The sequence below is a fragment of the Polypterus senegalus genome, unplaced genomic scaffold (assembly GCF_016835505.1).
Source record: "Polypterus senegalus isolate Bchr_013 unplaced genomic scaffold, ASM1683550v1 scaffold_154, whole genome shotgun sequence".
NCBI classification, from domain to species: Eukaryota; Metazoa; Chordata; class Cladistia; order Polypteriformes; family Polypteridae; genus Polypterus; species Polypterus senegalus.
The window spans coordinates 5,085-32,103 of record NW_024378073.1 but is presented as its reverse complement, the minus strand read 5'-3'; the positions used below and the strand labels follow the sequence as shown (position 1 = coordinate 32,103).

General features: G+C 41.1%; 1 protein-coding gene across 1 annotated transcript; it reads right to left on the bottom strand.

Annotated features, from left to right (window-relative positions):
• Nucleotides 1-13,420: 13,420 nt before the first annotated feature.
• On the bottom strand, nucleotides 13,421-18,723 carry LOC120519538 (tripartite motif-containing protein 16-like). The gene is made up of 4 exons (XM_039742501.1): nucleotides 18,690-18,723; nucleotides 17,133-17,292; nucleotides 15,171-15,236; nucleotides 13,421-14,144 (listed from the first exon to the last, which is right to left on the bottom strand). Exons 2-4 carry the CDS (start codon nucleotides 17,149-17,151, stop codon nucleotides 13,603-13,605), a joined length of 627 nt encoding a protein of 208 aa, XP_039598435.1. The 5' UTR covers nucleotides 17,152-17,292; nucleotides 18,690-18,723; the 3' UTR covers nucleotides 13,421-13,602.
• Between the last annotated feature and the right edge of the window lie 8,296 nt (nucleotides 18,724-27,019).

Here is a 27,019-nt window from a genome sequence, read left to right as displayed (position 1 = left end):
TTTATTTTATGGCTCTGTGTATTTGACCTATCATACTTTTCTCCTCAGCCTTTTATAAACAGGTGGCTCTGTACAGAGAGATTACGCATTTCACAAGCGGGTCCCTTCTGCAGGTAGTTCAGAATACTTTTATTATGTCAGAGTTAATGCACCACCTGCTTGTGCTTTAAAGCCACTCCTGAATATTCTCAGAGGAGAGGACCCTGTTTGAATTTTCAGACGCTGAGACAAAAACTACTTGATTGGATTACCCGTTTCGAAAAAAAAAAAAAAAAAACTAATATTGTTTGCTTCAGTCCTATGAATTTGTACATTAATCGTCGTACATGTAGATAGAAAAAAAAATGCTACATCTTATATTATACACATGCACGAGCGCACTCACGCGCCTACACACGAGCGCACTCACGCACGCACTTGAGAATAAACTTGGAAATACAGTGGAACCTCGGTATACGTCCTTAATTCGTTCCAGACCCTTTGACTTATACCAAACAGGACGTATACCAAACAAATTTTTACCATAAGAAATAATGAGAAAATGATTAATCCTTTCCCATGAAAAAAAAATCCTATTGCTATTGGCATATTATACACTCACCTAAAGGATTATTAGGACCACCATACTAATACGGTGTTTGACCCCCTTTTGCCTTCAGAACTGCCTTAATTCTACGTGGCATTGATTCAACAAGGTGCTGAAAGCATTCTTTAGAAATGTTGGCCCATATTGATAGGATAGCATCTTGAAGTTGATGGAGATTTGTGGGATGCACATCCAGGGCATGAAGCTCCCGTTCCACCACATCCCAAAGATGCTCTATTGGGTTGAGATCTGGTGACTGTGGGGGCCATTTTAGTACAGTGAACTCATTGTCATGTTCAAGAAACCAATTTGAAATGATTCGAGCTTTGTGACATGGTGCATTATCCTGCTGGAAGTAGCCATCAGAGGATGGGTACATGGTGGTCATGAAGGGATGGACATGGTCAGAAACAATGCTCAGGTAGCCCATGGCATTTAATTGATGCCCAATTGGCACTAAGGGGCCTAAAGTGTGCCAAGAAAACATCCCCCACACCATTACACCACCACCACCAGCCTGCACAGTGGTAACAAGGCATGATGGATCCATGTTCTCATTCTGTTTACGCCAAATTCTGACTCTACCATTTGAATGTCTCAACAGAAATCGAGACTCATCAGACCAGGCGACATTTTTCCAGTCTTCAACTGTCCAATTTTGGTGAGCTCGTGCAAATTGTAGCCTCTTTTTCCTATTTGTAGTGGAGATCAGTGGTACCCGGTGGGGTCTTCTGCTGTTGTAGCCCATCCGCCTCAAGGTTGTGGCTTCACAAATGCTTTGCTGCATACCTCGGTTGTAACGAGTGGTTATTTCAGTCAAAGTTGCTCTTCTATCATCTTGAATCAGTCGGCCCATTCTCCTCTGACCTCTAGCATCAACAAGGCATTTTCGCCCACAGGACTGCCGCATACTGGATGTTTTTCCCTTTTCACACCATTCTTTGTAAACCCTAGAAATGGTTGTGCGTGAAAATCCCAATAACTGAGCAGATTGTGAAATACTCAGACCGGCCCATCTGGCACCAACAACCATGCCACGCTCAAAATTGCTTAAATCACCTTTCTTTGCCATTCTGACATTCAGTTTGGAGTTCAGGAGATTGTCTTGACCAGGACCACACCCCTAAATGCATTGAAGCAACTGCCATGTGATTGGTTGATTAGATAATTGCATTAATGAGAAATTGAACAGGTGTTCCTAATTATCCTTTAGGTGAGTGTACATTGATGGGGTTGTATAAAATAATTTAAACACTGCTTAATACTACAATACATAAATACAAAAGCAATTAGATGAAATAAATGAAAATTTTACCTCACTTTACTTTTTAATAACATCGTAGATACCGTCACTCTCGGCTAATGGTATGCAGCAGCCATGTCCCGGATACGCATGCCACCTTCATACTTTTCAACAATCAATTCAAATTTACATGAAAAAAACACAAAATCACGTTGTGACGATGCAGGTTTGCTGTATGCTCCCATCTGCTGCGGGGAGCCCTTGAACCCTACACCGTCGGTAATGTGCCTCACTGCTAACCTCATCGGTAAAGCAAGGGGATGGTGAAAAGTGCAAAGTGCTTTTATTAAAACAATTAACAAAACAAGGTGTTCAAATTAAAGTGCAGTCTCCAAAGTTCCAATAAATAATCCATAAAATCAGAAGTGAAACATGGAGGTTAAAAACAATAGAAAAAAGTATTCTTAAAAACAACGAAGTTAAAATAGAGCAGGAAGCATTCTTTAAAAATAAAAATAAAATAAAAAAAACCAAGAAGAAGCCCGGTGCCTTTTTATCTGGCGGCCCCCCTACTTCCCAACAGGGGACTCGCCCTACTTGCAGCTGACGTTAACTCTGTCTACTTCAGCAACTTCGCTCGCTCTCTCTCTCTCTCTCTCTCTCTCTCACTCACTCACTCAACCTCCCGTCCGTTCATTTTTTACTCCCCTTCTAGCTGACTCGCGCTTCTGTTTATCAAGATAAGCAGCCCCAGGAACAATCATGAATGCGGACGGTCCCTCACAAGTGCACTTTGGTGAGAAACGCCCACATCGCTAATCGCCCTGACAACCTTCAGCCACATAACCACCACGCCCCCTCACCAAGCTGCGAGCGCGGTGATTATTTATTTTAAAGCTGGACTTTGACAGGAGCTGTGGACCCACTATATCACACACGTGAAAGTTCACAGAGAGTTATAGTGAGGGTTGTTCACTGAATGCTAGCAACTGGCACACTAACGCTCGTGGGCAGTCGTGGCTTTGTCTCGAGAGAGGTAAAGAAGGTTAGCACGCGAGTCGTATTCCAAACAAAGGCCGTATACCAAGCAAAATTTTTCGTGTCCAAACAGGACGTATACCAAGTTGAACTTATTCCAAAGCAAACGTATACCAAGGTACCACTGTATTCATATTAAGGATAAAATATAAGGATTCAGCCATCCGTTTTTTAAAAACATACTCATTTGGCGCATATAATAATCATGAATAAGGCTTACCGTGATCCTGGAGAATAGTCTGCATGGAGAACAGTTATATTTCATTTAGTCCTATCCAAAGATAAAAGATATAATTTTTCTATGAAGTTCATATAGACGCTGGGGGCTACGGGCTTTGGAAACAGTTGAAAAAATGACTGACATATTCGTGGCTTGCCAAAGAGTGTTTTAAAGGCCTTTCTCTATCACCAGATGGCCCGCATAGAATTCCTCAGCAGCATGGGGGCAGGTTGGGTGGGAGATTACAGTTTCGGTACCAGCCGGTGAGCTCGTAGGGCCTCACCAAGCGGGGGGATGGGTGCTCAAAATGGGTGGGCTCAGTTGTTTGCAAGCGAATTCACAGAGTCCTCCCCCCAGGTGGGGTACCTAACTTCTTCCACCTACAGTCACTTGCCTGCTCGTACGCACAACGTGGCTGTTGGATCCTGTCCAGCTTGCAGAGCCTGACTTTCCTTCTTGCGTTTAGAGCAAGAAGAGCGGGGCTGTCGGCTAAAAGCTGGGGCTGAGAAATGCCACTTGGTCTTTCTGTCTGGGAAACCTGCTGCTTGAGGATTTTCTGTGAGATGGAAGATTCAGTAGCTGGATGCTTAGATCTTTCTGTGAAAGGATTTTCAGGGAGATGGGAAAGGCGGCTTGACTTAGATAAAATTACAGTGATAAACCAAAGATTAGATAGATATTTTAAAAAATAGATACAGGGTCTTACCCAAAGCAGGAGCGGCTATAAGGTAACTCGGCCTGGCTGGAACGCTGCGACCTCGGTCATAGATTCCATTTCCTGATCAGAGTCTTTAGAAAATGCTTTGCTGTTTTATACCGCACTTTCAGAAGTGGCTGGGAGGCCGGTCATCAGGTGCTGCCTCACTGGGGGGCCGAAACGGGGTGGGATCGTGCTCGGCTGGCTCAGACCGTGTCTGTGCTCTGACAGTTTGTCATCTTGCAGCAGCAAAAAGCACATTGAGAGAGAAAGAAGTGAAGCACACCGAGACCTGCTCTCATCCCCCTGACAGCCCCTGCGAGCAGGTCTCGTGTGCTTCACTTCTTTCTCTCAATTTGCCTATTGCTGTGGCAAGATGACAAAAGAATCTGTCTGTGAGAAAAAGCCTGGAGCTGCAAGTCATAAAGCAAAGATTAGATAGATATTTTAATTTCGTGTTAATATTAAAATCATAGATCATAGAACTGAAAAAGATGCTTCGCTTTTATACCACAATTTCAGAAGGGCTTTCAGCAGGGAGCACACATCCTCCGGAGAGAGGACAGGGAAGTGTGGGGAGGCTGGCCGCCAGGTGCTTCCTTACCGGGGGCCGAGGCAGGCCCTTCAGGCCGGCAGGGTTATGGATTGGAATGTGCCCGGTCTTGTCCAGGGCTAAGGCAGCAACCTGCCTGGACTTGTCCAGGGCCGACCTTGGGCATGTCTGTGCTTGTCGAGGTAAAGGCTGTAACATGCCTGGGCTTGTTTTTCAGGAGATGGGGGCTGGGAAGTAGGTGGGGTGTTGGTGGGTTCAAGGAGGGGCAGACATCCATCAAACTGCCCTTTGACAGTTTCCTTAACCAATCAGGTGCAGGGTGCGGGTTTAAGGAGGGGGTCAGACATCCATTAAACTGCCCTTGACAGTTTCCTTAACCAATCAGGTGCAGGGGACATGTTCATGGTGGAGTCTTGGCAGGGACAGGGGAGGGCCAGGTCACGTGGAGGGGGTGGGGGCCGGGTCACGTGGAGGAGCGGGGCTTACGGTGTGGAACTTCCTGTCTGATGCCAAAAGAGGGCGGGGATTACGGGGTGGGACTTTCGATATGATGTCATAAAGGGGTGGGGCTTAAAGATGGTACTTCTGGTATAACGTTATAAAGGGGCATGATTTAAGGACATTAATCGTTTTGATTGACAGTTTGACAGAAGCCGCATGCCTAATACTACTGCTTTCGAACCAGTGACTAGCACTTCTGTTTTGTTAGAATTCAACAAATGAAAATTTCAAGGAATCTACTTTCTAAAAGGCAAGCCTCTATTGTAGAACACTGAGATGGTTCATATAGCTGATCAGATGAATATCATGGTCTATGGTATCAAATGTTGCATTTACTGTAGATGGAATACTATGGGCCTAAAAATACAACCTTGGTCAGTGGAGTGCAAATCATTGAATAAAGCAGTACCTGAGTAAAATGTTACAAGAGATTACTTTTATTTGCAAAAATATAGAGAACCGCTTACCTACAGCTTTCTCTTAATTTTAGAAATACAAGAAAGATTGGAAAATTGGCCTAAAATTTGATAGATCACAGGGATAAAGTTTTTTTTTTTTATCTTAAGAAGAGGTTATTAGCCAGTGTAAATAATGTAGGTACATATCCAAGATTTAAAAACTAATTTATAATACTTAAATGTGGTTTGCCAAAGAGAAGGTAAAAGATCTTTCACAAATGTAATAGGAAAATGAAGGAAGATTTAGACTTGTTAACTAAAGCACCAAATTCTGAACATTCAATTTGAGTAAAGGATTTTTAATTTCTCAGTTTTCTTAAAAGCAGCATCATTTGACACTACTTCACTGGCTAAATAAGAAAACATAATTTATTATAAAGTGACGTTGAATTTTGAAGCTTATCCCTACATTACTTTCTCATTTAAAGACTTAAACTTCACTTCTTAACTGAACAGGAATATGTTTATTTTTCATTAAAAAGTCGCGCCCACCTCAAAAACAGAAAAGAATTAAAAGTCAATTAAACACTACGTTAACATTCGTTATAAAATGAATGGATGGATGGCTGTATGAATACAATTTATAAAATATATCACAAACAATAAAACTGAACTAAAAAGATCTTAATTTAAGTTGAAATATCATCTTAAATGACTGGAAATTTTCCGTTCATCAAGATGGACTGAACTTTGGGGAAAATACATTTTTATCGTATTTTGCTGACAATGCAACATTAAGTGTCGATTTCCCCAGTTTTTAAGAGGCAAACCACCGTAACCAGTGTTGCAGTCATGAACAATTAGCTCACCAGCCAAAGAATACATACACCTAAACGTAACGTTAACTTTTGACACTGTTTTAAAAAATGTTTTGCAAAATGTACAGTTTTATAATTATAATTAAGAATAGTAGTAATAATAACAACAATACCGTGCTGTTTTCTGTCATGTTTTGTTTCTGCTCGAAAACGCTGCGCTCGTGCTAAAAACTGAGACTCGTTGTGTTCGCCTTGCCTAGAAATGGTGACGTCACTTCCAGGTCTGCAACTGCGAGTCTAAAACTGCGGTGACGTATGGAGCTGTTGCTCTGCAAGTGGATGCTGCTCGGTAATTTAGTCTCCGGAACGGCTCATTACCTCACATGCTGTCGTAACTCCCCGAAGCCAACTGCGGTTTTCCAGAAGTGCAGTGAGCAAAAATAAAATAAATAAATAAATAAATAAAATAGAAAGAAAACAATCAAATGGAATCACGTAAATGGTGGCAGCGCAGTCACACTCTGAAGTTGATGACGCGTGTTTGTATTTGTGTCTGTCAAACTGAAGTCAAAGTCACCTGCGATCTCATAACCTGCCCGGTCAATTGTAATAACCTGAAGGTGCCGTTCAACGTGCGGACCAAACCTGCTCTCCGCCTTCACTCCCCACCTCACTGCAGTGCGCGTTCCCGCTGACCTCAAAGCGCAGCACCGGACTAAACCAGTCGGGCACTCCGTGAAGCGCGCGTGTCACACTGAGACTTAGCGGAGTGAGCCTCACGTGAATAGCCGTCTGCTTACAGTCGAGGCTCAATCGGTGCTGCGATCTCAAAGTGCCCGTCATTAACACAAGACGGGCTGAGACAGTCCTCAGTTATGTGCGTACACTCGGGAGATTTAAGGAGCGCCGGGAAACGATAAAGGAGAACATCAGTGATGGAGACACCGAGGAGAGAGCGACATCTACAGAGGGAGTGTCTGTCACTATTATGGGATGGCTTGGGAAGAGAAAGTCGAATGAGCAAGAAGGAGCAATTGAGCTGGATGAGTGGCGCAAATCTGTAAGAACTTCAGCTGCTAAATACTCGCCGATATCACGTTAAAATATCTGCGATCAAAAAACTTTTTTTGATTACATCCCATCCGAAAGAAAACTTGCATATTGTAATTTGTTTAGTTAGCCAATAAAAAGTGTCATTTTACTTGACTTTTCACTACTTAACACAACCGCCAATATTTGTTAATTAAATCCAGTTAATCTGACTGCGAGTCTCACGTTGCTAAAGAAGCAGAACCAAATTAAATGCAAGCCTGTTAATAGTAATAGCAGGTCACTAGCACTTGATCATTATTATTATATTATTATAACTTATCATCTAATAATTATATGACTTGCTACCTCGTTATTACAACTAAGTTTGACTAATACTGAATGACGGTACACCCCCCTCTAGTGGCCATTATGGAGAATTGCTGGCCTCTTAGTGTTTCGAAGTCCAAGTTCCTCCCAGTTGGCGCCCAGTGGAGTCAACTCCACCTCCTTGGAGCTCCAGGGTGGAGGCTCCGGGCTGCAGAGATGCACACTTGGTGTCGATTGAAGCAAGTCTGAATATCAGCAGCTGCCCTTCGAGGGGTGACTGAAGTAGCCATCTCTTCTTATTGCTAATCCACATCTTAGCAGAATTACAGCAGCTTTGACTCCTCATAAAATATCAGCAGTGCGTACAGAATGCAAGCAGCCGTCACTTAAATATTAATGTGGGATAAAACTAAAAGTGTTTAAAAGTGTACCTAAAAAAATTATAATTTTAGGATTTATTAGCAGCTGATATGTAAAGTGTGGGGTCAGACTCGAGTCACAGGGACCACTCACCTCATTCCAGCAGACTTTCTTGCGTCACATGGACACACACGGGCACAAACACACACAGCAGGACACAAACACTCAGACTGGGGAGCAACGCTCATCTGCCTTAATAATAAGCTTAATTGCTGCGAATGGAAGAATAAAACATTCATATGGCATCACCATATTTTTTGCTGCATTCTCCATTTCTTTAAAATTATATATATACTAGCAGAATACCCAGCCTTAGCAGAGAAGTAGTGTGTTAAAGAAGTAATGAAAAGAAAAGGAAACATTTTAAAAATAACGTAACATGATTGTTAATGTAATTGTTTTGTTGATATGAGTGTTGTTGTCATATCTATCTATATATATATATATATATACATCATGTATATATACATATACATACATATATACACATATACAAATATATATATACATTTATACACATATATATACACACACACATATATACATATATATATACATATACATATCTACATATATACTGTACATACACATATATATACAAATCTACATATATATATATATCCACATATATATATATTAGGGGTGGGACTCAATTAAAAAAATTAATCCAATTAATTAGAGGCTGTGTAATAATTAATCTTAATTAATCGTATGTAATCACACATGAAAATTTGCCCCAAATCGCAAATGTGTTTTTTTAATTTAAAACGGTTTTAGTGGGTGACAGAATCAAATAATAGACATGGACATGAATATTGTAAACTGAGGCTGTTTTAATTTCTGAAAAAAAAAAATGCTTTTAAACTGAATTTGAATTCAAAACAGAAACAAAAATATCATCCCTGGTTAAAATTGGGCAGACTTAAAAATTAAAGTGGTAGTTTAAGTACTTTAAGTAGATTTTCAGAATGGTATTGTCTTTAAATAATAATAACAAAAATGTCATCATAAAGTGCAGTTTTTCTTCTTAAAAAAATAAGTCAGAAACATAAAAGGTAATTTGACCAACTTAATCTTTAAAGTGTGAGTAACCTTAGCCAAAATTATTTTGTACATTAGGCTAAAACAGTGTGATCATTGAACATTTTGTAATTAGATGTATTTAGAATTACTAACGGTCACGGAAGTCCAATGATCCCCAGTAAGAGCCACAAAGACCGCATTCTGTAATGCATCTAATTTTGCTTGCTTTTCAGTGTGCACAAAACCAGGCTTTTATCAAGGCTTCGCTCGGGTAGTCTTTTGAAATGAAATTTTCCTCCGATCAGTCGTAGGAATGCGCTTTATTCCGACTCTAAGATTTTTGTAGCTCTGATGTGTGTATCAATGTAATCGGTGTACCAGGAAATCATGCATTGACAAAAGTTCCCCTTTGCTTGGAATTGAAAGTGTGATTAAATGCGTTATTTTTTAACGCGTTATGGAGTACATGCATCGAAGCTTCTCAGCTGTGCTTGTGCTAAGAAAAGGAAACATTTTAAAAATAACGTAACATGATTCTGCGTTAACCGCATATTTTTCATACGTCTCAAACCAAGGGGATGCGAGGGTAAAATGAATCGGGAAGCGCGCGTACATACTCAGTGCATCACCTCATAGGAATCGAACCTCGGATGTCGGCGCTAGAGGCGAAGCCTCTACAATTTCGCCACGGCGTGTGGCTTGTCTATTTGAGAGTATGTAGATTGGGATATATATATATATATATATATTCGCAGCAGAGAAGTAGAGTGTTAAAGAAGTTATGAAAAAGAAAAGGGAACATTTTAAAAATAACGTAACATGATTGTCAATATACAGTAATTGTTTTGTGAATGTTATTGAGTGTTGCTGTCATCAAGGATTTGATTATCATTATTTCTTTCAATCAGGTTCGTATTTGTAGGATGTGTTGTGTTCAAGTTACATTCCGTGTTTGTCAATCGTTGTAAAGATGACAGGTTTCATTCATCGATTCGTTTCTTACTGCATCAATAAACAGCTCGTCTTCCTCTTTACCTGAGACCTGACACACTGCATGCACAGGTTTTTTTTTACACTGTCTTCCTTTAGCGGGACATTGACTTTTTCCACCGTGTGCTTTGTTTCCACAGTAGCTGCATTTATGAATATGCTTATCAGACGCTTCATATTTTTTGCTGCCTTTTCAACTGTGTAATTCGGTTTTTGTTCAGCGCTCTTTGGAACTGTTGCTTTTTATCTGTGCACTGCGTCAGTTCACGTGAGCCACTTGGTGTTCATGCATCGAAGGTTCCCAGCTGTGCTGGTGCCATCTCGTGTGATGTCCATGGCTGTATGTAATGTTAGTTAAGACCCAGAACTTAAATGTTTCTCTCGCAGATTCGCTGAGTTTGTGCCAAACACCACTCTGACCATCTCATCTTCCTCTGTATAAGCACAGTCCTTCACCCGTGAATATTTAGCGGCAGTGTTTCTATTGGATTGCCGCTGACGGACGGCTTTATATGGGCAGGCACTAAATTACAAACGCCAGCAGCAACCTGTCTATGAACTTAATTTAAACTTTAGGTTTACACCGTGCTTTGTTTCCGAAGTAGCAGCACTCATGAATATGGTTGTAAATGTCAGTCGCTCGCTTCTTATTGTTTCGCTGCCTTCTCAATTATATAATGCATGTTTTCCTCAGCGCTTTTTTGAGCTCTTCCTGGTTTTCTACGTACTGCGTTGATAGTCAGTTCACGTGATTACGTGGGAGGCGTGATGATGTCACATAAAACTCCGCCCCCCACGGCCATCCAGCTCAACTCTATTATAGTAAATGGAGAAAAATAGCTTCCAGTTATGACCATTACGCGTGGAATTTCGAAATGAAACCTGCCCAACTTTTGTAAGGAAGCTGTAAGGAATGAGCCTGCCAAATTTCAGCCTTCTACCTGCACGGGAAGTTGGAGAATTAGTGATGAGTCAGTCAGTCAGTCAGTGAGTCAGTCAGTCAGTGAGGGCTTTGCCTTTTATTAGTATAGATATATTTTGTAACACTTTGGTCTTTATTACAAAACTAGCTGTGCTGCATGTCTAAGATGGGTTGAAATAATCAACGTAGATCTCAGTGTTAATGTTTGCAGTGCACCATCTGTGGGAATGTATTTTGAAATGCATGTAGTAATAAAATGAATTGCAATTTTCATTCCAACAGATGGTGTGTCACAAATGTTTGTAGTAGTACAGTACATTAATACAAATGTTTGTGATGTGCCATCTGTTGGAATGACAAATCCAATGCTTATGTCTCTGTTATATGCCATTATATTGGCAGAGCTGAAGCACAACAAACTGCCGCAGGTCTGGACCAGCAGTTGTGTGCCAGCAGGGAGGTTTACAGGCTGGTATGGTGCCCACTAATCACACTCACACTAACACACATTCTGTCATTAAACTGACGTCTGGTGCTGCGGCTCTGTAAGTCGATGATATTGATTAGCATGGGAGTCATAAAAGCTGTGCTAATGTTTGTGAGGCGCCATCTGTTGGAAAGACAGAGACAAAGTGACTGGACAGATACACAGACAGACACACAGACACTTGTCCTTTTATTAAAGAGGATTAATCATAAACAAGAAGTTCTAATATCATCAGAACATTCAGAATATCAGATATGATCAGAGAAATTTACAAATGAAAAGTTACCAAATGAACAGATTTAACAAATAACAGTCGTCTATATATTATTTTGTTTGTGTTTGATCTTTTTAGATTAATAAGCAATTCAAATTTGCAAACTGTGAAGCATTAACAGGCCATTTATCTCTGTGAATGTAACACTTAATCATAATTAACTAAAGATTAATCTAAAATAAGTATTCTTTAACACATTAATTATTATTAAACCAAACTGTCCTTCAAGGTCATGTCAATATTCTGAATATTTTTAGATCTCACCAAACTCTTCACATCCTAACTTCTCGTGTGTTTTATATGCAGAGAGGCCACAAGAGGGAGCAGTTTGGCTCCAGAAGAATCAGCTGATGTCACAGCCCTGAAAGTCCCAGGAATGTCACTAAGGTGCAAGTCACATGACCAGCGTCTGAGTTGACAGCACATGATGAGGGCCACAGGAGCTGACGTGGAGTCGATTATCAGTGACTGGCGATGTGTCCAGTGTGCTCATCGACTTTTAAGTGACATTTTGCCCTGAATGTGCCCACCTGCCCACCCTGCTGACTGACATTTCCATTTCATTAATCCTGAGCTCTAAAAGCCCCCAAAGTCAGTAGGAGACAACCTCAACCAACACAAACATCAGACGACAGGACAACATGGCTGTCAGCCTGTAGAGTTGGAACGATTGCCAGTGTGCAGCTGTGACGAGGACCTGAGTGACCAGACAGACCAGTGGCTTTATGAGGTGACACAGAGTAGACTGAAGCAATGGCCAAGGTGACAGGAGAGAGAAGAGGGCAGCAGGGCTCAGGTCAGCAGTGAAGAGCTCATCGGGTGACAACCTGTCTGATGAGCGAGTGCTTAAAGAATCAGACGTCAGTCACACATCGAGATACGGATTTGATCAACGAGGAATACAATCTGTGATCACAGGACGGCCATCAGCGAGTGACGAGTCAAAGAGGAGAAAATCAGAGGGAGGAACAAAACTGACAAACACACAAGTTACACACTCGTCTGACTCACTCTGTCTCAGGTCACTCATCTCACCCTTTATCACCCTGACTCTCTTCTCTATCATCCTCACCCCTCACTCTTTATTCACCTTCTCCTCTTCCTTTTAACCCCTCAGGCTCCATGAAGATGACAGATTTAGAAGTCATAGTCGCCATCTGCTGGTGAGGCCTGTAATACACAGTGGGGGGGCTGTCAGCCTGGGCCTTCATTGACTTCTTCACACACACTGATGTCAGGTGACACGCCGCTCCTTGAGGGGTCCTGAGGGAATTGTAAATGAATCCTGGGAATGTGTGTATCAGTGTACAGATAAAAGTGTCCCCAAGTGTCACATCTGATTGTCACGTTGAACACCGACAGTGACGGTGCAGTCAGTCAGCTGACTCAACTCCTTGAGTCTGGATGACACTGGGAACAACAAGGAGGAGGTGCAGTTTAATGTCTATCGTGACACCAAGTGACTCAGTAAAACACCAAACTCCATCAGTATGGCCGACATGTGATGAGCGGTGAGTCCTCGTCTTTAGACATTCACAGTGAATTCATTCAGAGGTGACAGACCACCAGTGTAACAAATAGAGGGGCAGACAATGTCTGTTCAGAGGCCAGCACTCCTGTCACTACTGTCACTCTGTGCTCCTAAATAGTCTCTGGAATGAGGCTCTGGATACTGAGACAGGCATGTGGTCCTGCAGGAGCAGCACTACTGAAAGGCGCTATATAGACTGACTGACAGGTGACATTCAGTGACACTCAGAGGACACAGCAGTAGAGGTGTCAGCCTGAAGGACATGTGGCTTTGAATTAACAGTGACCCCTGCTGGTCAAACTGGTATTTGTAGGTCTGAGGTGTCACCACCCCTCACTATGACACACACACCTGATTGGCTACTCAGACCAAATAATAATGGAGACCCTGACAGCTGCACTCGCCCCGCATTCTCATCCACAAATTCACTCACAGAGGTGCTGCCCCTCCACCTCTAGGGTAAAATTAATTTGAACCCAAACTGCAAACACAAAGACACCTGAGCTTGTAGGGGACATCAAGTGACTGGTGGAGGGTACTGGTCAGTGGTCACATGGTGTCAGATGGCAGATTGTTACACTGCAGTCAGGATCAACATAAAACCCTGGATAGAGGGGCTCAGTGAAGGAGGTGTTGAACCTGTGCAGGAGGGTCATTGTGTGTGAGACGCTATAAAATGACAGAGAGCCAGCAGGCCAGTCCAGATACACACCTATTCTGGGGCTGGAGGGGGCGCTGATTACAGTCTGCTTGTTATTGTGCCACACAGAGTACTGGGAAAGAGACCACCACAAACTCCAGGATTTATCGTTGCCTCCAAGGCCGCACTCATCGACCCGTCCTTTCCTGCTCAGTCCTTTATATGCGACTCCAATCACCACAGATTCTCCACTGCACTCCACCTCCCAGTAACAGCGAGTCCCAGTCAAAGCCTCTCTGCACAGAACTTGAGGCCAGAATTCAAATCTGTCAGGATGATCAGGATATTCTGTCACTGTCCCCTCACTTGTCACCTTCTTGTACCCTTCAGACAGATGGAGGTCTCTGTTTGCCGTGTTGATGTCCAGTGTGAGGGGACAGAAATCTTAAAGGAGAGAAAAGAAAACGAGTGAGGAAATCTGGGAGTGTGTAACGGGACTGGGGGGGGAGCACAACATAGACAATTAACAAGAACCAATCAGGAGCTGTGCTGATGAGACACTAATAGTAAAGAGCTCATCTGATTGGACAGAATCTGTGGGGATTAAAATTAAATCATAAAAAGACAACAACAGACAACAAAGTGAAAGGCAGACAAGTTAGTCAATGTTCAATCTGAGGTCAGCTTTACTCTGGTGGTCTCATCAGAGTGGTAGGCTACAGTCCTGCAGACCCTCAGACATCTTGAGAATATTAGCAGCTGTGCTCACTGGAACATGAAGTTTTTGGAGGTGGTCTTGTAGTCTTCACCTTGACCACCCTTGGCTGTGACCTTCTTCATCTCTTCCTCTTCTCTTGTCCTCGTTTAGTGTGAGGCACACAAGGACACAACACAGCAGAGTGAGGACTTGACTGAGTGACTAAAGACCCCGGTGACACTCATTAGAGGACTCAGTCAGCTTGAGATGTCACAACAGTCCAGTGGGGTCTCAGAACTTCTAAGGACCACCAATAATTTACTCTGCTATTTTCATTTGTTTTAATGTTTAAAATTTGTGAAGTCGAAAACTCAACGCAAAGTGTCTTCTCTGTGGAGTAAAGAATGGAGGATGAGGAGGGCTTTTGTCAGCTTAAACTTATTTCACATACAATTGTGCTTCATTTTTAAACTAATAATGTGTCTGTATATACAGTTGTGTGATAAAGTAAGTGCACCCCATGACGTGGATTTTATTTTATTTTCTTTTCTGTTTTTACAATTTCTGGAAACATCAAGACTCGGGTTCAACAGACTGCTTTGGTGATTCACAGCCTGAATCTCTATCCCATAATGCACCAGTCACAGGACCCCCATCACTCTCAGCCCCTCAGTCACACAACACTCAGTCTTTCATATCCTAAGCCTGTCCTGCTCTATTAAAACTTCACTGATTTTATTGTGATGATCCATTCAGTCAAAGCGCAAACTCACATTTTAAAAAGTCGTCTCTGCTCTGAGGTTCAGGAGGCTGGAGGGCGAAAACTGGAGCTTCATGAGCTGAAAAGAAAAAGAAAAGAGAAGAAGAATGGAAACTGAGAAGATGGCATTGTGGGATCTTAGTTTAGTTCTTAAACAAGGATTACAAATGAAGAGGAGTTCAAATAAAACATTTATAAAATATACAAGGGCTGGCAAACTTGGCCAAATGGAGATCTGAATATTCATATTAATAATAAATATACAGGGAGTCAGAGAGTATTGAGACCCCCTCACTTTCTGCACACTTTACTGTGTTGTTGATTTAATTTTAAATGGATTAATGTGCCTTTTGTGCTCATCAGTCTACACTCAGTAACCATAATGACAAAGTGAGCGCAGGTCTTCAGGAAGGTCTTCACATTTATTACAAATCAAAACTGAAACTTCTCCTTCCTAGAAGTATTCAGGCACTTAATTCAGGTCTTTGTGGAAGACCCTTTGGTGGTCTTCATGACTAAGTGTCACTTCAAGCTTTACACTCCTGGATGTGGCCAGTTGATCCCATTCTTCCTAGCAGATCCCCTCAAACTCTGTCAGATTTCAAGGTAAGCGTCTGTGAACTGTCATCTTCAGGTCTCTCCTGTTATTTGGGGTCTCAGTCTGTCACTCAATGACACTCAGACTTGTCACAAAGCCACTCCACAGTTGTCTTGGCTGTAGTCTTCAGGTCTTTTATCCATCGCCAAGTCTGAGGTCACATGTTCTCTTTAACGTCCTCTCTGTATTTGACTGCACTCTCCACCCCTCAATCCTGATCTGTCACTCTGTCCCCATAGCCTGATGCTGTCACCACCACCTTCACTGTAGAGATGACATTAGGCAGGTGGTGAGCAGTGCCTGGTCCTCTCCAGACATCCTGCTTGGTCTTCTGTCTAAAGACTTCAATGTTTGTCTCATCAGATCTTTGAATCTTTCCCTTGATGCTCTCAGGCTGTCATTTGTCTTTTACTCGAGTATCTTCTGACTGGCCACTCCACCATAAACGCTTGATTTGTGGAGTGCTGCTGAGATGGCAGTTCTTTCAAACAGTTTTTCTCATCTCAGCAGATGACTTCTGAAGTTCTGTTGTAGTGGCCATTAGGTTTTTGGTCTCCTCCCTGGCCAAGGCCCTTCCTTCCCAGTTACTCAGATTGGCCATCTCTAGAAAGTGTCCTAGTGGCTCCAAACTTCATCCATTTCACAATTCCAGAGGCTGCTGTGCTGCTGCGAACACTCAAATCTTTACAAATGGATTTTTGCTTATCTTCACTACAAAAATAAATCAAGTAAAATGCTATTGGTGAGTAAAATCCTTTTAAATGCCGGTGGGAGACACGACTTCTGAGCAAACAACAGCAGGAATATAAAACACAAGAGCCCAGGGAGAACAAAGCTGAAAATCATTGGACGTGAACTTTTAAAGTGGACTCCATCCAGCAGAATGTAATGGACAGCGAAGACAGCAGGAGCAGATTGAGATGTTCTGATGTTATAAAGCACTGACGCTGAGCTCAATTTTATTCCATTAACGTCTTCTCTGTTCTCAAATAAACAATTCATTTGTGCTCTGAGCCGGCTTAGCCATTGAAAACACATTTCTGTTCATTAATCTCAAGGTGAGCAAAGCAAATGAAATGAAAAGAATCTCAAAGTTAAGTGAAAAAAGGACTTTTAGGAGAGTATATGGAAAAAGTATAAGGAGTGTAACATTTCAAGTTAAAATTATAAAACATCTGATTAAACACAGCTGATTATTTAGAGAGTTTGTTATGACTCAGCTAATGACTGTGAAAGGCACTATATAGTAAAAAATAATAAACAGTAAAGGATGGCAGATGAATGTTAAAGAGCAGGCCTTCTTCAGTGTCCTCTTATTGTCACTCTGGTCCTCCTAATGGACTTCAATAACAAACACAATGTCACCAGACACTGTACCTGATAGAGTCCTTGTCATGATGTCCCACCGGCTGATCTTCTCCAGACTCTTTGTCAGACATGACAGCTCCTTTCGCAGGTCCTCAGATGAGAAATCAGCGGTGACAGTGAAGCTCAGCGAGTCTCCATCAGCAGGAAGGACACAGCGAAAGGAGAAAGTCTGCATCACGAGAGAAGAGGGGATGAGATTTCAGAAAGGTGACATTAAAAAGTAAGTAATGCTGATTGGAGGAGGCTCTTCTGAGTTAAGGATCAGTGTGGTGGGCAGTCAGCGTGGGTTTAGATGGTGAGAACGCCTGTCATTGACTTGTTTGTTATTTAGGAGAGAATATTTGGTGGAGTGTAGTGGAACATCAGAGATTATCAACCTTAACTATCAATGAGCTTTTCACACAGGACTCCATGAGCGGAGAGTCAAGATAAAAGGACTGAGGGGGCAGGTGGGTCCAGAATTGACTTGGCACACAAAACAAGGCGTTCAGCTTTTTATGGTTCTGAGACAAACTTAATTAAATTAAATTAAATATTGACTAACACATGTAGGGAGAAAGCTCTTTAATATGATTATACAATTGAATGTCTGCAGTTGAGAAGTGTGACTTGTGAGGAAATCCTGGGAGCCTTTGTGTCATCATCAACATCAATCACAAAAAGGAAAGAAAGCTACGGCAAGCTGAGTTATTTAGCGTCCACCATGTGTGGAGTGTAAATCAAGAACTGAATCTCCATAATGTTTGTGAAACACAGTCGACATCAGGACTATTGTGTGGAGTGTGAGAGAAAAACACATAAGAAAGATGAGAGACGAGACTGGACTGTGGGTTCTGAGCTGTGAGGAAATGCTGAAGGATTTGAATCTCATCTGTTAAAGGATGGAGACATCAGGTGGTAGCCTGGCTGAAGAGCTGGCACCATCCTTTATTAGATGTCATCTTTTACACTTCATAAAAAATTCACTTTTTCAAACAGACTGCTGTAGATTCATCGATTTGTCATGTAGTTGAAGTTACCAACTTTGAGATATTTGTAAAGAGAATATTTGAAATTTTAAGGAAATATGAAAAGACGATCTGTGTTGGGCTGAATGGCATGTTCTTGTTATGTTGTACAAACTCCTCAGATCTTTTAAATTTCTCTCTAAATGTTCTCAGGTAGGGCGGCACGGTGGCGCAGTGGTAGCGCTGCTGCCTCGCAGTTAGGAGACTCGGGTTCGCTTCCCGGGTCCTCCCTGCGTGGAGTTTGCATGTTCTCCCGTGTCTCGTGGTTTCCTCCGGCGCTCCGGTTTCCTCCCACAATCCAAAGACATGCAGGTTAGGTGGATTGGCGATTCTGAATTGGCCCTAGTGTGTGCTTGGTGTGTTTGTGTGTGTCCTGCAGTGGGTTGGCACCCTGCCCAGGATTGGTTCCTGCCTTGTGCCCTGTGTTGGCTGGGATTGGCTCCAGCAGACCCCCGTGACCCTGTATTCGGATTCAGCGGGTTAGAAAATGGATGGATGGATGTTCTCAGGTCCCACACACCCCAGTCTGATCAGACTACCTGTGAAGTGTCGCTCTCACCTGTAGAAAGTGGAGATGGTCCTTGGTCTCTGAAAGCTCCTTCAGCTCAGCTTCTCTCCTCTTCAGCTCTTCAATCTCCTTCTCCAGTTGCTCCATGACTCCTTCAGCCTTCTCCATTTCTCTCTTTTCTTGTTCTTTGATCTTCTCAGTCAGTTTCCTGTGGGCTTCCTCAATGCACCGTATCAGAGCAGTGAAGCTCTTCTCATTTTCTTCCACCTCTCTTACCACAGATATCTGAAAAAAACAGGATAAATATTTAGATTTGAGTCACCTGATAAGAATAACCAATCCTGAGGCACATTTGTTGCTATTTTGATGTTGTGAAGGACAGTTTGAATTGGCTGGAGTGAGTGGTGGTACTTTACTTGCAGATGGAAGGTCACTTTCAACCTGACTGCCAGACAGTATGTTCACCTCACTACGCCAAGTAACATCATCACTCTGCTGATGCTGCTGTTAAGGAAACTGCAGGACTTTATGAGATACGCAGTAATGAAATGCTTCCATGTGAAGGATGTTGAGAGCCATTAGCAGGAGCTGCTTGGGACAACTCTACTGTCTTGTGATGACTCCATTTGACCAGATAGTTTGTATAAAAGTCTGCATTTAAAAATGGCATCTCCTGCTCAGCCTGAGGTTAGGAGTGGAGTAGGAAAACACACACCAGGAATAAAGAAGAAGAAGAATTTCATGAACTATTTGCATATGTACCTTCTTCCATCTCTTTTTCATTGTAAAGCTGAGAGTTGGGTCTGTATTTCCATGTTTGATTTATTTCTACTTCATGTTTGAACTTTGCATTATTACTAACTAGCAAAATACCCGCGCTTCGCAGCGGAGAAGTAGTGTGTTAAAGAAGTAATGAAAAAGAAAAGGAAATATTTTGAAAATAACTTAACATGATTGTTAATGTAATTGTTTTGTCACTGTTGTGAGTGATGAGTGTTGCTGTCATATATATATATATATATATATATATATATATATATATATATATATATATATATATATATATACATACACAAACACATATAAACACATATATACACATACATATATATATATATACATATATACACATACATCCACACACACATATATAACCATATATATACATACATATCTACATATACACACATACATACATACATACATACATACATATATGTATATAAAGTCATATATACGCTATATAAAGTCAGCGTCGGTATATATAAAGTCAAACTTGTTTCTGAATATATAAAGTCAAAAGTTGAATATATAAAGTCAGCATCGGAATTTATAAAGTCATTCCTGATTATAAAAAGTCAACATCGGAGTATATAAACTCATTCCTGAATATATAAAGTCAAAGTCAAAATATATTGATTGAAACGACTCTGAACTGAAGTAAGTTAACAAAAACGTATTCAGAAAAATAAATTAAAAAAACACTGTTCGGTTAATGTTTTGAAAATGATGCATGTGCCCTGCCCAGGATTGGTTCCTGCCTTGCGCCCAGTGTTGGCTGGGATTGGCTCCAGCAGACCCCGTGACCCTGTGGTCGCATTCAACGGGTTGGGAAATGGATGGATATTCCAGCACTGACTTTGGATATTCCGACGATGACTTAATATATTGAAGTTATGATTTTATATATTCCAGCGCTTACTTTATATTGTGAGCTGGAGGGCTTCGCTATTACTTGTGGGGACGAAACTTCACTTTGGTAACTGATCATGTTCCACTTCAATGGTTATACCGACAGAAAGATACAAACTCTCGCCTCATGAGATGGTTTCTGGGCTTACAACCTTACCGTTTCACAGTAAAACATCGACCAGGTTCTGAACACGTCAACGCAGACGTATTATCACGACTAAATGAACCTGGTACAGAGAGTCGCTTGATTCACGGGAATGTGAATAAAGCTGAGGGGGAGGGTGTGAGCTGGAGGGCTGATCGCACCCCAAGAAGATACAGACGCCCCAGGGCAAACCAGAACCCCTGAAACACAGAGTACCCTCACATTGCTCCTTACTTTCTCACTTGCGCTATAACGCGTAATGCAAACCTCGCGCGATACTCCGCTAACGTAAAAGCCTTGTGCAGCGCCTGTTAGTTGAAAATTGATTGTTTGCTTGCTTTTAGCTCTCTCTCTCTGCTCCTAGCGGAACTGTCATCTCTGACTTGTCATGGAGCACGTTTAAACTCATGTGTTTGAAGTGTTTGAATAAAAATCCTTCTTGTTTCTACAACCTCCTGTGTCTCTGTGCAAATCTGTGACCCAAGCGTGACAATATATTCCAACGCTGACTTTATATATTCAAGATTTGACTTTACATATTCCAGCGCTGACTTTATATATTCCGACGCTGACTTTATATATTCAAGATTTGACTTTATATATTCCAGCGCTTACATTATATATTCCGAAATATTCCAACACCGTCTTTATATACTCAGGTTTTGGGATGCGCTGATCATTGTAATCGGTGTACCAGGAAATCATGCATTGACAGAAGTTCCCCTTTGCTTGGAATTGAAACTGTGATTAAATGCATTATTTTTAATGCGTTATGGAGCACATGCATCGAAGCTTCTCAGCTGTGCGATTGTCAATGTAACCGCTTTGTAAGTAGTGCCTGGAGGATTCAGTGTGGAGAAACTCTAGAGACAGAGTGTATATTAACTTGTGGATTTTTCTGTGAGTATTTGGTAGCAGCGTCATAAAGTTACTTCTGTAAGACTGCGTTGGCTGCGGAGCTCAGCTCAGAGCGAAATGAGGTGAATGGGAGGGGAGATGATGACGTGACTTCCCCACCCGCCTTTAACTGTCAATCCCCACAAACACAGTCTCGAATTTGCATAAATACAGCCGCTCACGCAATTTAACTTAGTTACAAAGTGATCAAAACTCGTTTATATCCTGCGTCATCTCATTAAACTTGTATCCCACATTACCCGTGGGCATGTCAAAGGCCAGCGGTAGCGTGTCTATGAACTTAATTTAAACTTCAGGTTTACACCGTGCTTTGTTTCCGAAGTAGCAGCACTCATGAATATTGGTGTATATGTCATTCGCTCGCTTCTTATTGTTTCGCTGCCTTCTCAATTATATAATGCATGTTTTCTTCAGCGCGTTTTGGAGCTCTTCCTGGTTTTCTACGTAGTGCGTTGAAAGTCAGTTCACGCGATTACGCGGGGAGGCGTGATGATGTCACACGAAACTCCGCCCCACGGCTTTCCAGCTCAACTCCATTACAGCATATGCAGAAAAATAGCTTCCAGTTATGACCATTATGCGTAGAATTTCGAAATGAAATCTGCCCAACTTTTGTAAGTAAGCTGTAAGGAATGAGCCTGCCAAATTTCAGCCTTCTACCTACACGGGAAGTTGGAGAATTAGTGATGAGCGAGTGAGTGAGTGAGTGAGTGAGTGAGTGAGTGAGGGCTTTGCCTTTTATTAGTATAGATGAATTTGCTATTGTAACTATGACTCATACTTATATAATGACACCTTGCTGTGTGTTACTATGTGTGAAGTAAATGTGAGGTAAAAGGTGCCTGCTGTCCAAGATCACTAACCCCAAAGCTGGAAGTGTTGTACTGTTTTTAGAACTTTGCACATCTGGACAGTGACTCAAATAACTCTGCGATAGAAGGTGAGGATGAGAGGCCCTAAAAGGTCACCTCCTAACCAGCCACTAGAATGAGGAAGATATGATAATATGAGATTTACATATTAGGGAATTTAGATGAAGCTTTACTGAAGATACAGAGAGTCTCATAAGGTGTTTTGCCTTTTGGTACACATATGGAAAACCTCCTGGCTGGTGGATAGGCTCATGGCTGGAGTAGGGAAGGATGGATCCAGTTGTCATTGTCACATGTGTCCAGTTCTAAATGAACAATTATAAGAGGATGGATCAGACAATCAGTTTAGCAGGACAATGTAAAGTCTTTGGTAAAAAGCTGAAGAGCAGTAGTGACAAAGTGATCAGAAGTTCAGCCTATGCCACACATAAGAGATAGATAGATAGATAGATAGATAGATAGATAGATAGATAGATAGATAGATAGATAGATAGATAGATAGATAGATAGATAGATAGAAAATGGTCATCATAGAATCTTTATATAATTAAAGCTTTATTCTTCATAAAGTTGTATTCCAAATACACAGACACACTTTTGAGCAAAACAAGCCAATCCAAAACAAACAAAGTTTCTAAACAGAATCAAAAGACAGCTGTTGAAAAATAAAGCACAGGCCGAAAAGTCCAGAAAATCACAAAAGCATAAGGTACAGCTAAAAGAACACAAGAACTTGACAAACTCGCAGAGCACATTCACAATGAAACTGTGAAAGACTTTCAGGGTTTATAGGGCGGAAGGGAAGCTCCTGGTGCTAATTGGCAGATGGTCCACCTCTTGGTGAGACACACACAAACCACATGGAACATAACAAAGGCAGCTTATAGACAAAATCAAATACAAAGAATAAAGCAGATACTCACCCAAATCAACATTAACTTTAATAAATAAACAAAAAAGACCTCAAGGAAGACTTTGAACAACATCTAGTAGAAGGATTCCTGGCTGAAAAATGTCATAGTCAGCATGGATGTAGAGAGGGATTTCATGCATCAATAATAAGCAGGAATTCTAGGAGGAAACAACAAAACAGACGAGCGTAGAAATATAAACCGAAGTGAAGGTCAGTCTGTGAGGTTGACTCTCCTTCACTTCTACTTCTTCAGCTGTCACCTCTGTGTCTGGAATGGACTACACAGTGTTGAGTGACAGATTGTGACCCGCCTACTAAAGACACCCCACTGGTCTGGACCGGCTGTGTTTAGTACTTTAGTACACTTGATGGTGTTGGTCTGTTTAATGCGAGTCTGTGTTAAATAAATTAGGTTGGATAAGTTTGGTCTGTCTGGGCACAGAAATGTGTGTGAAGAGTTCTGACCCTGCTGGATGAGAACTTTCACTTTAATGACTCTTGGCTGAACTGGTCATCGGAGTTTGTGCTACCATAGACAGTCTGCCAGCTCATTACAGGGTCAGAGCTACACTAGTGATCACAATGGAAGTCAACTTGGGTTTCTGCCAATTAACCAAACTGAAATGTGAGGATGTGGTGGAAGATCTGGAATAAATGGAAGAAGCCCAATGAGATACTGGAAGAAGTGGTAAACTCCACATGGAAAATGAATGAAGGACAGTGGATCTGAGATTCAGCAGATGCCACCACTAGACAACCTTACTGTCCTTTGTGATAAAATATTAAAGCTGAAGTTAAACATTTGGAGGTGTATGTTATGTAAAGTCTGCACTCAGTCAAACAATGGAGATCCTTAAGTTGTGGAGTCTAATAAAACTGAGAAATACCAGAATGAAGAAGAGAAGACCATTACAATCTCCAGAATAAATCAAGAATATCCCATCTCTCCAAATGAGGTATTTTACAGGACAAGACAGGCTCTCCAATCAGAACCTAAACTCTTGATAATAAAAAGAATCAGAACAACTCATCTTTAAATCACAACATCATTACAGTGAACATGGAGAGAAGGCTAATAAGATCTTAGCTCAGCAATCCACAAGCAGGAAGTTTGCAACGCAATAAAATAAATTGCCAGCGCAACTGGAGATAAAGTAATGAAGCCTAAAAATATAACTCACACATTTAGCAAGTACTATAAGTCTTTATATACTATTCAGTTTAAAGAGAGCGAGACACAGACTGAGGGGTTCTTTGAAGTAATACAAACACAACAGCTGTGTAGCCGCCTTTGCATAAGGCGAAGTCAGGCACGGGTAAGACGCGTGTCAAAGAAATCTCTCAGTCCAAAAGTTTGTTTTTAAAATATTTAGTGAAAGTTAAAGGTAAATAATCCATACAAGAATAAAAAGAAAAATAGTTACACACAAAGAATAAAGGCAAAAAAAAAGGAAAAATGTATCTTCTATAAACTTAGTTTTTCTTATGAAGCTTTGGTTACTTCTGTACTTAAAAGCTATTTATTTTTTCTTCTTTATGCTTTAAACATACGGTTCAAAACTTAAATCTTTTATTTTACGAGTTACTTCACACTCAAAAGACCCTTAGGCACTGGCACTTAGATATGCCAAACTCAGTAACGTGCATAAGCACTAACACGAAAGCACAAAAAGAATTCTTTCAAGGACATGGTTAAAAACCGATTCCTCTATACCTTACACAAGGCAAGGCTAAACACTTAATAAAGAACATTGTTTACTCAAAACTGTTAAGAAATGACAGGAAAATACCAACTCAATTCTATTCACGGGGGTTATAGGAACCTCCCATATTTTATGCATTATCATCTAGTAAATATTCATACATTTTATAGAACTAGGAAAATGGCTCTTACACATCCGGCCCCTAATTGTTTATGCTAGGGCAGAAATCAATTACTTAACTTTTACTTAATAAGAGCCTTCATTACTTTACAAACTTAAAACAAACCTTAAGAAGCTTAAACTTAGTTTCTACTATAAAAACACAAATACTAAACTTAAGAAATTTTATAGCTTATACTCTAATGTATAAACACAAGCACTAAATTTAAGAAACTTTAAAATTAGGCATGCAAAAAGAAAATGAGTCATTTTAATCATTTTTGCTTCCTGGAGCAGGCGCAGTTTGTTCACAAGTCTGTCCGTGTGCTGGTCTGGATCTGCACACAAACTCTTCTGACTGCCCCTTTGCAATTGGCATTGTCTTTACCCAGGAGTTTCAGGTTGTAGCATCTTGTAATTACACCCACAATGTCCAATTTCTTTATGAACTTGTTGCATAATGAGAGTGGCAATATGTGAATTCTTCTGAATGATTGCAGAGTGGTTTGCCTCTTCTGGCATTGCTGATTTGCTGAGCCTTCTAACTCTCGATATTCCATCTTGCAGAACTGGGTCCAGTTTAATGATTTTACTGCTTTTCTTTATAGGCCGATTTTACTTAGTGCTTTAACTTCTTGGTAAGCTTGTACTTGACTTAGGTGAATAAGCTCATTTTCTGCTTTAGACAAGTCATCTAGAGACAGAGGCTTTAGTCTCATTATTGATTTGTATTCTTCATATGTTTCTGATCAGCTTTTGTTTTTCTGGGCTATGTTCAGATTTGCTAACTGTATATTGAATTGCCTTTCTCTCTTCTTTCAAACGCATTAGCACTTCTTTAAACTTAAGGAACCAAGCTACTGTTTTAATTTGTACCATTCCGAGTAGTGCTCTATAAGTCTTTTAACCGGTTCAGTTTTTTCTTCTACACATGCAAAATTTGCTACACACCTTTTGATTTCCGGATCGTCGCTAGTAGACAAGTCCACCTCATCTGGTCTCTTAGGCCATTCGTGTTCTGGCTGTAGTAGGAAATTCGGGCTTTGTATCCAAGTCTTACTTTTGATGAAGTTTCTATTGTCAAACCTCTTGATGCCTGATCCGCAGGATTTTGCACTGATGTGACGTGATCTCCATTGCGAGGGTTGCGGTGCTCTCTTATCACTGCGATTCTGTTGGCAACAAAGGTTTTGTAGCGCACTTTCATTTGATGTACCTTAGTACTGTGGTGCTGTCAGTCCAAAAGATTGTCTCTTGCAGGGGAATCTGCAGTTCTCGTTTGAACATTTTGTCCATTTTGACTGCAATCACTGCTGCTGTAAGTTCCATTCTTGGTATAGTGACAGTTGTAGTGGTGCCACTCTTGATTTCCCCATTAGAAATGAACAATGTCTCTCATTTTCTTTGTTAGTCAAAAGGAGGTAGGAAACAGTGCCATACCCGTTTTCTGAAGCATCTCCAAAATGATGCATTTGTGCTGTCATTATTTGACCAAATCCAGGCGGTTTAAAGCACCTGTCTACATTAAAATCCACAAGTAGCTGCAAATCGTCCATCCATTTTTTCCATTGCCGAACATACTTCACTTCCACTTCTTGATCCCAAGCATATTTCCTTTACACAGTTCTCTTAGAATAAGCTTGGCAGGTAATATGACTGGCGCTAAGAATCCAAGTGGGTCATATATTGAACTGACCACTGACAGAATGCCACGTCTTGTAGCAGGCTTATCTTGCAGCTTTACCTGGAACTTGAAACTGTCAGTCTGTGTGCACATTGAACACCCAAAGCTCTTTCAACTGGTAACAGATCATGGCTTAAGTCCAAGTCTTTTTGATCCATTGCCCTGTCTTCTTCAGGGATTGACAGCAAAACTGCTCTGCTATTACTTATCCATTTTGTAAGATAAAATCCTCCCTTTAAGCAAAGGGCTTTAAGATCTTTGGCCAATTTTATGGCTTGTTCTTCTGTAGCAACTG